This window comes from Globicephala melas, chromosome 11, assembly GCF_963455315.2.
Source record: "Globicephala melas chromosome 11, mGloMel1.2, whole genome shotgun sequence".
Lineage (NCBI taxonomy): Eukaryota > Metazoa > Chordata > Mammalia > Artiodactyla > Delphinidae > Globicephala > Globicephala melas.
Genome location: NC_083324.2, coordinates 64,157,641 through 64,171,175, shown reverse-complemented (window position 1 = coordinate 64,171,175; position 13,535 = coordinate 64,157,641). Strand labels below are relative to the sequence as shown.

General features: G+C 38.7%; 1 protein-coding gene across 2 annotated transcripts; it reads right to left on the bottom strand.

Annotated features, from left to right (window-relative positions):
* Positions 1 to 293: 293 nt before the first annotated feature.
* On the bottom strand, positions 294 to 13,415 carry SNRPC (small nuclear ribonucleoprotein polypeptide C). Of its 2 annotated transcripts, XM_060308295.2 has the most exons (7): positions 13,055 to 13,207; positions 12,899 to 12,941; positions 7,660 to 7,768; positions 5,250 to 5,339; positions 3,546 to 3,650; positions 1,307 to 1,363; positions 294 to 880 (listed from the first exon to the last, which is right to left on the bottom strand). In XM_060308295.2, the coding sequence occupies exons 1-7, from the start codon at positions 13,060 to 13,062 to the stop codon at positions 756 to 758; spliced, it is 537 nt and encodes a 178-aa protein (XP_060164278.1). In that variant the 5' UTR covers positions 13,063 to 13,207; the 3' UTR covers positions 294 to 755. The 2 variants fall into 2 exon arrangements, with proteins under 2 accessions (XP_060164278.1, XP_030726877.1); XM_030871017.2 differs by lacking the exons at positions 1,307 to 1,363; positions 13,055 to 13,207 and adding an exon at positions 13,296 to 13,415.
* Between the last annotated feature and the right edge of the window lie 120 nt (positions 13,416 to 13,535).

The window sequence follows — 13,535 nt, the reverse complement described above, 5'->3', positions numbered from 1 at the left end:
GTGGCGATGGCTTACTTTCTAGATGCCTCCCTGAAAATATCCTCCTTTTAAAGCCTAGTAACAAATAACATTCTGCAAACACCTTCTGCACCATGAAAATCTGCATAGTTTTCTCATTACTAATAGAACATTTTCTGACTATTTGAAGTCCAAGAAAAAGAGCAGCTGAGTGAAAGGAGGTTAAGGCAATTCTTGCTGCTGTTAGCTGACACGCACTCACCGTGAAGCCTTTTTCCCTACTTTAGCATAAAAGAATTAAAATTTTCCACTCACTACACAAAGTATTATTAATGTGAAAAATTAACCAGGTGCTGTTTATTATTTTAATCAACAAAAGCTCTACAAGTGTTGGATTTACCAGTTTTTGCACAAGAGAACTTTACTAAATAAAGACAAGGTGCCCAAAGGGACCCACTCTACAGCTAAGGGAAAATAATGTCATACAGAGGGCATGCTGAAGAAAGAATGAGCTAGAGAAACACAATTGGACTCTCCTTTATAATACAAAAAGAATACAGAAGGGAGAAAAAAGGGAACACATTTTTAACTAAAAGAATTGACAATTTTATTTTCACATTTCACAATACAAATGAAAATTGCTTTTTCTGTCCCACCACTCCCCTCCAAAACTACTCTTTGATAGGAAGGGGGAGCAAGTCTTCCTTGTCATCCTGTTAGAAAACATCCCGAGTCACAGCACCATGATCTCCTGGTGAAGTAATATAAAACTGATATAAAGAGGTTCCCCAATCTCCTTATCTGTCTGGTCGAGTCATTCCTGGCCGGGTGGGCACCATCATGGGACGGGCAGGAGGTCTCATCATTGGGGGCCCAGGCATCATTGGCATGTGGCCTCCCATAGGTGGCCTCATTCCAGGAGCTGCAGGTAAAACAAAGAAAAGGAAAAAAGACAGTCAAAAATACTACTTAGGAGAGCTTGATGGGACTTCAATTAAAGACAAAAAAGTAGCCCCCCCCTGCAAAATGCTGGAAAAAAGACATACTTGACAGAAGAAATGCAACAAATTCATCACATCTGTAAATTACTTAGACATTCTCAAACAAAAAACAAAAAGGTCAACACAAGAACCATATGGGAATCATGATCTAATGATACTAAGGGGGAAACTATTAATAGACTGCTTTCCAGAAATCACCAGGGACTAGTTCCCTAAATTGACCTTTTTTCTCACTCAGGGAAATTCACAACTAAGTCACATGTTAGTCAGCTCTTTTAATCAGTTCTATCCACCATATAACCAGGAGCTATTTCATGAATGTACACAGGCACGGAGGACAATCTTACCACTAAGCGTTTGTTCGGAGTTGTAGGAAAGGTGAGCAGGAGGCCCATGCTGAGAACCTGTTAGTAACCATACTTAGCTCAAGTCAAGAAAAATAATAGGCAATAATGTGATTTATAACAATTAGCACACACACACAAATTTGATTTTTCTAATACATTTCAGAAACTATTAATGAGTTTTTTTTAAGTGTCCCATCAATACACCAGCCAAATAAATGAGTCAGGGAAGGGAGGGCAAGCAGACAGGTGAGGGTTGGGGAGGAATACAGGCAGCTTCACGGGAGTGGTAATGTTCTACTTCCTCAGCTGGGTGGTGGGTTCATGGTATTAATTGTATTACTACGCCTTATAATTTTCATGTTACATATCTTCTTTTTAAATATCAAATTTTACCTAATTATTTATTTTCAACTAAATCATTTTGATTAAAGGCTTGCAATAAATGCTTCAAAAGAAAACTATATTTAAAGTTGAATATAGCCTTATCACAAAAAGTAAAACACAACTATATTTAAAGTTGAATATAGCCTTATCACAAAAAGTAAAACACAAGGGTATGCAAAAACACAAAATCCAACAGGTACAGAATTGAATTTCAACAGAAACAGAAAATACTAAAACTTCTAAATATCTTATTAAAAAATCCCTCCATAACATAACCTGTATTCAGCATTTCTTAGAAGAAACTGATCTAGACCAAAGACTGAAAATGACTCCCCTGAAAACTTTTTCTTTGGTCTCCATAATGCCTTAAATCTTAATTAGTTGTCAACATTGGCAATTAATATGTCTTGTTACTAATAAGTAATTCTAGACTTCTTTTTTCATCTTTTTAATGTGGAAATGTTCAAACACACACAAGCATAGAAAAAAAGAATATAATGAACATCCATGTACCCATCAACCAGCTTAAACAATTATCCACCCGAGGGCACCCTTGTTTTATCTTATCCTCACACATTCTTATCCTTGCCCACCCCCCAGCTACTCAGTTACTTTAATGCAAATCCCAGAATTTTATTATTTTATCCTGGCTAAAAACTACAACAACAACAACAACAAAATACTCGGGCAAATTGGCAACACTAAGCCTGTATTCTCAAATGTCAACCATAGGTTGACCCTGAGTTCTAGAAGGCTTCTTTGCATGTGACAAGCATTCCCCCCGATTCACATCCCTAACCCCTCTAGGGATGTGAATCTGTGATCCCAATTTAAGAATGCAAAAGACATCTGAATCACTTAGATTGTGTTTTGGATTCATAAGCCAGTAAAGCAGGAATTCTCTTTATCTAAACTCTCCCACCCCTAAATGATACCCACAGCAAGCATACTGAATGTTTCTGGCCAGGAAGCTACTCTAATGCCTCTGCACCTTGTCTTACCAGTTGAGTTGTAGGCTTCTTATGTCAGTTGTATTTACTCTAATTACATAATTTAATTATTCTGCAAACTGATGAAATAAGAATGTAGAAAAAGAACGATTTCTATAAAAACTAAGCTGATAATAAGAAAGTCTCAGGCAAATCATCCCCCAAAAGTACTCACAAATTTGGTAAGCGAAACGATCATAAAAAATAGAAACTAAATTGCCTCACAAGGTCTCTAACCACTTCAAAGAAAATGAAACTGAAGTTGGTAAAGGACGCATTATGAGTATGGCTTTCTGGTTTATGCAAGAAATATATGGTGTTCCAGTCAGTAGACTCATTCTCAAAGCAAAGGCCCTGACCATGTATCAGAAAACTCTGCAAATTAATGTACATTTATGTTTATGTTAAAATAAAATGTTTGAGGCATAAGTTTTTCCCCCTTCCTGAATAAAAGACTAACTACCAGGCCTAAGGCCTTTTTCATAAATACTAATTAACCTAGTTAACCTGCAAGATTAAATCAGCAATAGGCGGTAGCTCTGCTCCAAATCAAAACCAAGAAAAGCAGCAGCACAAATACATATCTACCATTCTCCGCATTATAAATGGCCAAAAGTCAGGAGGGGGTGAGGAAACAGGAGGGACAGAGGAGAAGGAAAAAAGAGGCAGTCTTATCCTGCTTTCAGTCGCACAAGGTCTTTGGATACCATCCAATTACACTGATAAACCAAGTATTTCTTTTTATCATTATAGATTCACCAAATGTAATTCGTTGCAATACATTTAGACAGCTAATTAAGAATTCTATTTAAATGGAAAGCTAAAACACAATGGAGCATCCAAGAAGGAAAGAGATTCAAACTTACCAGGTCCCACTGGCATCATCCCAGGAGGAGGAGGGCCCATCATTGGCATCATAGGAGGGCCCCCCATGTGGGGTGCTGGCATCATCCCAGGGCGAGGAGGACCCGCTGAAATAAAGAATGGGGCCTGAGGCTGAGATATGCCTGTATATTAACATTTTCTCTTCTCAGTGAAATAGGGCCTCATGATCTGGCCCAAATTCTGGCCCAAATAGTTCTGTAACTTCTTATGGTTTCTTTTATAACAGCAGATTCACAAAAATCAGCGGGCTACAAAACTTTAGTTACATTATGACTAAAAAACAAGAACAAGCCTGCCTAGACAGAAGTGTAAAATAAAGATAAGTTTCTCAGGGCTTCCCTGGTGGCGCAGTGGTTGAGAGTCCGCCTGCCGATGCAGGGGACACGGGTTCATGCCCCGGACCGGGAAGATCCCACATGCCGCAGAGTGGCTGGGCCCGTGAGCCATGGCCGCTGAGCCTGTGCGTCCAGAGCCTGTGCTCCGCAACAGGAGAGGCCACAACAGTGAGAGGCCCGCGTACAGCAAAAAAAAAAAAAAAAAAGTTTCCCAGGTTAAAAAGATTCCAACAGTTTAAATTTTTAAAAGAAGGGTATTATCCCCCTGATGAACTTAAGCCACAAGTACCTAATTTCAAATCTTTTTTTTTTTCCAATCAAAACTATGTTTAAGAGAGTCTTTGGAAATACGAAAATGTTTCCGCACAGATATTCCTGAACAATAACAATCTGGAACAACTCAGATGTCCAACAATAAGCAAATGGTGAGACTGATTATGTACATTCATACCACTGACTATTCTACCATTAAAAATAATGGAGTTGAGTGCCAGCCAGTCAGGATAGAGTAGGAGAGCAAGCCTGTGATCCTGATCAGGTCCCAGGATGGCAGGATTCCAAGGAGGGTTTGGTGGGTCACTAGTGGTCTACCTGCATTAGTGTGCAACTATTATAAACAGCCTACTTCTCTGTGTTTATATCCATGATAATTTACAGGACTGAGTTTAGGTCTCTGAGTTCAATTTTTTTTTTTTTTTTTTTTTCCTCTTTTTTTTTTTTTTTTTTTTTAACATCTTTATTGGGGTATAATTGCTTTACAATGGTGTGTTAGTTTCTGCTTTATAACAAATCTGAGTTCAATTTTAATCTGAACCCTTCCAGGAGGGCCAAAGAACTTATGGCCTAGTTGCTCAATGTCCTCCTGTCTGTCATGCAGAAACAACAAACCTTCCCAGAGAGTAGAGTCCTTTGATCCACTCCTCTTTTAACTATGCAATTTTTGTCTCTCACAGGTGTATATATATTGGTTTTAAATGAGTTACAAGGTTGGGAGAGAGACTGAGGAGTTTATCAGCTACATCAGTCCTCCAGTGTTGCATTCATAGCAGTAAACAACTCAGCAGCAATACCTCTTTATACATCAGCTCATCTAATCACAGGTACATTCTGAGCTTTCCATTGACTCTATCTCAGACCCATTTGAGATGCCACAAATATAATACCCTAATAATAAGGTAATCAGAAGGTAACTCTAAAGATATTTCAGAAATTATACCACTGAAGTTGTTTTCTATTACTGCCTATGTATTCATTTAATGAACATTTGAAAGCCAACTGTGAGATAATCTAACAAAATCAAGGGTAATCTGCCCAGTTACACCCCTTAAGATAAAAACTTTATAAACTTACGGAGACTGGGGGGAGGTGGAATCATTGCCCCTGCAGGAGGAGGGGCAGAGAATGGAGTAGGAGGTATCTTTCCTTGTTGGAATGCAGCAGCTTTGGAGAGTGAGGAAAAAAACAACAAACAGTGAATGAGAATTCAGCAACCCATTTATTTACTAAAATAAGCACTTTCTTTTAAATTTTTAACAGTCCCATATTTCACTCTAAAAAGCATTCATCTAAGATTACTACATCATGGTCTCCACAGTTTTTAAATCAACTTTACGTACTCACAAGCTAAAACTGCAATTAATTGGTTTACTGATCTGGGTTTTTTAACCTGTTTTTATTTCATCAGCATTCCTATGGATGAATTAACTATGAGAGACTAGTTAACTACGAGTGAAAACCTCCCACCTATAAATGTCTTACCAAAGAGCAGCAGTCATCTTTAATCTGTACATGTATTTTACACTCAATTCAAGCTGCTCATAGTTTTGTTTGAAAAATGTGTGATAACTGCCCAGAGGCCAGGCTTTGTAAAATTTCAATCCTTCCTATATATGCTTTCCTCCATCAAAACAATACACCATTTTGGTTTACCTGTTTTGAAATTAATGCACTGAGGTAAGAGATGTAAAAGAAACAAAGATTTCAAAGCAAGAGGTTGCTCCGAAGGAGATTATGATCTTGAAAAATGTCCAATAAAATTATCTTTTAATTTTTCTTTCAGACAATATGAGGCACAAATGAAAACAAAAGAAATTGAAGATTGTTTATATTTGGTTTGGGAAAGGAGTCATACATAAATACTAAAATACACACTCATAAAGTCTATTCCTGAATTTGTTAGCCCTTCCCAATTCAGTGCAGCCTGCAGCCCAGACACTCCCTCGTTCCACTCCAACCCCACAAGTGCAAAGGAGATCAAATTACTCAAGTAGATCACTGGTAATTCATGAGAACCAGATCCAAAAAATGACCTAGAGTAGAGATTTATGAACAGCTATCATATTCCTACAAACAGAGCCTGTGCTCTCTAAGGGATCACATCCCCCAGCAAAAGCCTTTTCCAATCAAAAGTCACCTCCCACACGTTGTGTAGGACAGCCTGTAAAGGCTGAAGAGGGAGCGGCTAAGTAGCGGACTCAACATCAACATAACCCTGAACATGATGAGGTATGCCCCCAAGGGCTTGCTTCTTATCCTTTAAAAGTCCTCCATCAAAAACATTTACTCATCTTAAGTTATTCGGCTGAGCACAAAAAATAACAAACATAATGCTAACCTTTAATGCAAGAAACTTCCAACATCTTTACAAATAGAGGAGAACATGATTACATTATATTTTTTTCCCAAATGAAATGAGACAATGTCTGAGATTTGCTCCTTAATAATCCAGGAGGGGAAAGGGAGTAGATTGCCTCAACAAGGGGCAATTCTGTCCCCTTGGGAACACCGGGCAATGTGTGATGATATTTTTAGTCACAACTGGGCATTGCTATTGGCATCTAGCAGGTATAGGCCAGGGTTGCTGAACAGTCTACAATGCACAGGACAGCCCCCAACAAAGAATTATCAGGCCCCAAATATAAATAGTGCTAAGTTTGATAACTTTAGTATAAATGAAACAAGACTGCCGCAGCAGAGTGATGCGGGTGTGGCAGCCATGGGAGGTTTACTCTCTAAAGTTCTCCTTCTATTTTGCTTAAAATTTTCCATGATAGTTTTGCTTTTTTTAAAAAAAAATAAAATCACACCACAATCAAAGCCCACATTTGCCTGCCAGTTCTGGGTACAATGAATGATCAGGAAAGGTCATGTTTCAAATACACCAGGATGATCTAACATAAAAATGCAGTATCTCTTTCTGTCAGTGCCTTGGACCCAACTATCCTAAACAACAAAAATGTTCTTAATTAAACAAAAAGAGTATGGCATGTATGGCAGTGGTCCAAAACATACCCAAACTATTCTGTCACATCAGTTACTTCCTTTGTGACCAGTTATCTTTGCCAGGACAACAAAGAATAAAAGTGTCTCAAACTCTTCAAAGAGAGCTACAAACTCACCCCCACCTTTTCCTATTACAACCAGAAAACAGATCTAAAAACCATGGCTCACTACAAAGGAGGTTCTGCATAAATGTGCTACAAAATCTGGTCCACATCAATAGTGAAATATTAGGCAACTCATTCTTCTCTGCCCAAATTCCCAGTCTAATCAATACCTGATTGCTCTAACCTCAAAAATTAATATTAATGTTTTCCTATATCCCTGGGAAACCAATGACCTTCCACTTCTTTGATTCAGCACATCAGAATGCTCCTATTTATCATTCAGAATGAGTTGCTTCTGTGAAAAACAACAGAGAGACAGGGACGAGAAAGAATGGAACCATTCTACCACATCAGAACAAGAGACTGAAACGCACTTGTTTTGTCAATCAGGCTCTGAGCCTGCTCTTCCATCCATTTCTGATAGTAGTCTTTCACATTCTCTTTGTGTTTCCTACCACTGCAGTGTGTCTTTCTCACAGATGGCTGTAAAACAAAAGGTTGTATCAGTCAGAGAAACAAATATCCAAAACCAGAAAATTTTTAAAGCCTTACCTTTTAATTGGTAGCCTGGCTACCTCTAGCAGCCTTAGCTGGTGCCAAAGCATCACTTAAAAACATTATCCAGCAACGTACTGTGGTAATTTACCTACTGTATTTATTATCTAAACCAGGGGTCAGAAAACTATGGCCCATGGGTCACCCACCTGATTTTGTGGAAAAAAAGTACTGGAACACAGTGGTGTTCATTTGTTTATGTATAGTCTATGTCTTGTCTCTACAACAGCAGAGTTGAGCAATTGCAACAAAGACTGTTTGGTCCACAAACCCAAAATAATTACAAGCTGGCATTTGAAGAAAAAGTTTACAATCCACTGATCGAGAAAACAATATCATATAATGCCCTTTCTTAGGCCATTCTACAGCAAAATAATATAGCTTACATACATTTAAATAACACTGTTTATGGGAGTATATTCTTTTAAAGGACCATGGGTCTAGAAAACAGACTCCATGTGAATCACACACAAACCTTGTCTCTAGCCCACTAATCCTTTTGTTCTTTCTTTAACAGTTTTATTGAGGTAAAACTGACATAAGATAAACTCCACACACTTAACCTTTTGGTTTTTTAAGTTAACATTTATTTAACTCTTACTACATGCCAGACACCATGCTATGTACTTTACAAGGAGTGCCTCAATCTCTATAGAAATCACATGTGCATGGTACAGTGGAATACTAATCAGAAAGAACGAATCACTGATACATGCAATACGGACAAATCTCAAAAACGTGCTGAGCAAAAGAAATCAGAAACACAAAGAGTGTATAAGGATCCATTCATATGAAGTTTAAAACCAGTAATAATGATCTTTAGTCATAAACATCAGATCAGTCAGTGCCAGGGGTGCAGGGGACTGATTGCAAAACAACACAAGGAACTTTCTGGAGTGATGGAAATGTTCTATATTTTGATGCATACATGAAGTTGTAATCATTTGACAAGTCATCAAACTGTACACTTAAAATGTGTGCATTTAATTGAATATAAATTATAATTCAATACAATTGATTTTAAAAATCACAAGGTTGGACTTCCCTGGTGGTGCAGTGGTTAAGAATCCACCTGCCAATGCAGGGGACATGGGTTCCATCCCTGGCCCAGAAGATCCCACATGCCGCAGAGCAACTAAGCTGGTGCGTTACAACTACTGAGCCTGTGTTCTAGAGCCCGCGAGCCAGAACTACTGAGCCCGCAAGCTGCAACTACTGAAGCCCATGCGCCTAGAGCTCGTGCTCCGCAACAAGAGAACCCACCGCAGCAAGAAGCCTGAGCACTGCAACGAAGAGTAGGCCCTGCTCACCACAACTACAGAACAAATGCCTGCACACAGCAACGAAGACCCAATGCAGCCAAAAATAAAATTAATTAATTAATTAATAAAAAAATAAAAATCACAAGGTTATTGGGACTTCCCTGGTGGTCCAGTGGTTAAGACTCCACACTCCCAATGCAGGCAGCCTGGGTTCGATCCCTGGTCAGGGAAGTAGATCCCACATGCCGCAACTAAGAGTTTGCATGCCACAACTAAAGATCCCACATGCCACAACCAAGACCCGGCAAAGCCAAATAAATAAATTTTTTTTTAATCACTAGTATGTATAAGATAGATAACATGAGAACCTGCTCTATAGCCACTCTACTTCACTTCGCTGTACAGTAGAAACTAACACAACATTGTAAAACAACTATACCCCAATTAAAAAAAAAGTTAAAAAAATTTTTAAAAATAAAATGTTTGGTTCTACTGGAAAAAAAAAAGAAATTAAAAAGAAATCATCCACTGCATGCAACTCCATTGTCAGGAAGGACATTTGAATTTTTTTTTAATTTATTTATCTATTTTTGGCTGCATTGGGTCTTTGTCACCGTGCGCAGCTTTCTCTAGTTGCGGTGAGCGGGGGCTACTCTTCGTTGCAGTGTGCGGGCTTCTCATTGCGGTGGCTTCTCCTGTTGTGGAGCACGGGCTCTAGGCACATGGGTTCAGTAGTTGTGGCTCGTGGGCTCTAGAGCACAGGCTCACTAGTTGTGACGCACGGGTTTAGTTCTTCCGCGGCATGTGGGATCTGCTGGACCAGGGCTTGAACCTGTGTCCCTTGCATTGGTAGGTGGATTCTTAACCACTGCACCACCAGGGAAGCCCCAGGACATTTGAATTTTCACAGAAGAAAAATAAGAAAATAAACCCTTTACCTACTTAAAAAGAAAAAAAATCACAAGGTTATTATCTTCTGTTTATGCTTAAAGACTTGTCTCAAAACACATAGATGGTAAGCAGCAAACTAAGGCCTGGAATCCAGATCTCATTCAGATGCTCCTCACAGCTGCCTTCCTCCCTCCTAAGTCTCTTCACGTGACTGCTTCAGCAGCAGCATATACGACCAACGTCGTGTGAGCAAAACTGTCTTTTTTATGGTCTGTATCTCAAAATACTGTTCCCTGTCACCCAACCACTGCTTACACTAATACCACAATGATGCCTTAAGCCTAATAACAAAATCATGCCTAAGAACCAGCAAAACCTCAAAAGTTAGAGCACTGAATGTTTTATACATTCATACTGAACGTTTTATACATTTCAAAGTCCACCACAGGTACTGCTTCAATCACTATGGAAACTTCCTATTTTCACAAGGTATCATGTTAGAACAGCAGTATTACAAGGATTCCTGACATTTCTCATAAAGAGATATTTATTATAAAGAGAGACTTTTCCATTCTCTGAATTCCAGCATTACCAAGATGAGTGAGTATATGACAATATAGCACTGGAAAAGGGTAGAAAGGCATAGCCGCCCATACTAACAACTTCAAAAAATTATGACTAGGGGTTTGAACTAGAGAGGGGGTTAGGGACACAAAACCAAAACAAAACAGAAAGATGGGGGATCTATAGGCAAGCTACTACCACTACCAACTTACTGGAGGAGTCTCCTCCAGGACAATCTATAATAATATTTAGAACTATTATTTCTTCAAGAGGAACCACCCTACTTACATGTTCCACAAATCTATTAATGCTGAACTACATCTAACCATGTGTTAGAAAGAATTCCAAATGAAGTGACAACAGAGGAATTATTGGCTAGGTTCTTGCATCTATTCAAGATGACATCATAATCGAATTCTAATTTCATCAGGTCTCTGCAGAGGCAGCAAAGTAGAGAGCTGCAATTCTGAAGGTATGGCTCACAGACACCACTCAAAGTGAAAGACAGACCAGTGAATTTTAATGTTAAAAGAGCGTATGACATGGTTTCAGATTCCACACTGCAACTAGCCATGTGCTGAGTTTTCGTGCAATAATATAAAGTAATAAAGAATATCCACGATTGTCTAAAACTGCTATTAAAGTACTCCCATATCCATGTGAAGATGGATTCATCATATACTTCAACCAAAACATAGTGCAACAGATTTGAAGTAGAAGATGAGAATCTGCCAGCTTCCATTAAGTCAGATGTTACACAGGATTCCAAAAATGTTAAAATGCCATTCTTCGTACTTAATTTTTTTGTTTTGGAAAATAGCTATTTTTCACTTTTAAAGTGTTATTTGTATTACAAGTAAAAAGTCTGTTATCATTACCTTTAAATGAATTAATAAGCATTTTTTAAGTTTAAGTTTTAACTTCAAATACAGCAAATTTTAATGGATATAACCCACCCTTTTTTCTCTTTTTGAATAATCCAGTAATTTTTAAGAGTGTAAAGGGACCATGAAACAAAAAAAGTTTGAGAGCTGCTGGCATAGAAGCTCTGGAGTTAGACTGCCTAGATTCATCTTCCAGCTCTATACAACTTACTGGTTTTGTAACATCCAGTCAGTTATTTATCCACACTGCCTCAGTTTCCCCCTTTGTAAAATGGGAGATAACACCAACCTCATAGGATTAACATGAGCATTAAACAAAATGATACATGGAAAGCATTTGGAACGCTGCCTGACATACAATAAATATTCAATCTTAGTCGCTATTATTTGTTAAGCAGTTTTTAATCAAATCAAAGTATTCGGTTTAAAATTTAGGCATTTCTTTCCAATTTAATCAGTCAAACATTTAAGAGCCTTGACACAACGAAATATTTGAACTTCAGAACGTTTTCCTAGAATTTTTACTTGTCATATAAATTTTTTTCATCTTTAAACTTGCTAAAGCTTTATTATTTCGGGTCTCCACTGAAAACACTGACTGATGGAACACTAGTAACTTTGAATTATGAAGACAGTTACAGGAAGAGTGGAAAAACAAACACCCCAAAGTATTTTCTCCAAGCATTAGCCCTGAAACCTTAGCAAGATGAAATGCACAAATTACAAAATTTTTAAAAATCTAATTTAGGGAGTTCCCTGGTGGCCTAGCAGTTAGGATTCCGGGCTTTCACTGCTGTGGCCTGGGTTCAACCCCTGGTCATTGAACTGAGATCCCACAAGCCGCACGGTACAGCCAAAAATAAAAAGCCTAATTTATTACATATAAGGCTTTTCTTAGGTTTCCTTTCGTTAAAAAAATAACTTTATTGGGCTATAATTCACAGATAATTCAATTTACAAATTTTAAGTGTACAATTCAATGGGTGTTCGGTATATTCACAGAGTTGGGCAATCATCACTACAATCAATTTTTTTAAAATTATAGTTGATTTACAAATATTATATTAGTTTCAGGTGTAAAAGACAGTGATTCAATATTTTTGTAGATTATGCTCCGTTTAAAGTTACAAAATAATGGCTATATTTCCCCTGTGCTGTACAATTAGCTATTTATACACAGTAGTTTATACCTCTTAATCCCATACCTCTATTTTGCCCCTCTCCAATTCCCTTTCCTCACTGGTAACCACTAGTTTGTTCTCTAAATCAATGAGTCTGTTTCTGTTTTGTTATATACATTCGTTTGTTTTATTTTTTTAGATTCCACATACACGTGATAACACAGAGTATTTTTCTCTGACTTATTTCACTAAGCATAATACTCTCTAGGTCCATTCATGTTGTTGCAAATGGTAGACATATACGGTTTTTTGAAGCTGAAAAGAAACACTACTTACAGAGTCATGGGTGAGGTATGTATCGCAGTAGTCACAATAAAACCTGGAAAGAGAAGGAAAGTAGAGAAAGAGAAAATGACAACCCGTTAATAGATGCCCATCCACCGAGGTGCTGTTTATTGAAGGTAAAATAGAAAATAAAATAAAGTAAAAGACCTATTCATGATGAGAAGACATCAAACAGAGCGTCTGACACAAGTCAAGCTTTTGGGTTGCCTTACGGAGAGTCGACCTCCACACTCCTAAAGAGGTTCTAGAAATCCGGGTCTCCCTTCCTCCCCCAGACCCTCTCGCTCCCCCAGAGGCTCGTGGAGCCAGAACCCGCTCTGTGCTCCCCCGCAGGGCCACAATCAGTGATCGAGACCGCGAACACCCCCATATTCAGGGCCCCACTCACTTAGGCATGTCGCTCGTCAGGCCTTTGGCAACTCCGTTCCGCGCCGCCCGGAAGTGACGCGCACAGTGAGCGCCGACGCCACGGAAGCGATGAGTCAAATGCGACTGCAGAAGCCCCACCCTGTCATCCAATCCGCCAGCTGCGCTGCGCCTGCTGTACGGCTTTGTCGGCGGAGCGAGAGGCGGGGCTTGTCCTGCTCCTCCCTTCACCTAGAGGAGTGTGGGAAGGGGGAGTATCAAG

What these genes read in the sequence shown, in the direction of transcription:
- SNRPC (XM_060308295.2), bottom strand. An exon ending in CATACCTCACCCATGACTCT is followed by an intron (nt 7,769 to 12,898) that starts GTAAGTAGTGTT and finishes TTTGTTTTACAG; the next exon opens with CCATCTGTGAGAAAGACACA. An exon ending in GAGCCTGATTGACAAAACAA is followed by an intron (nt 5,340 to 7,659) that starts GTGCGTTTCAGT and finishes CACTCTCCAAAG; the next exon opens with CTGCTGCATTCCAACAAGGA.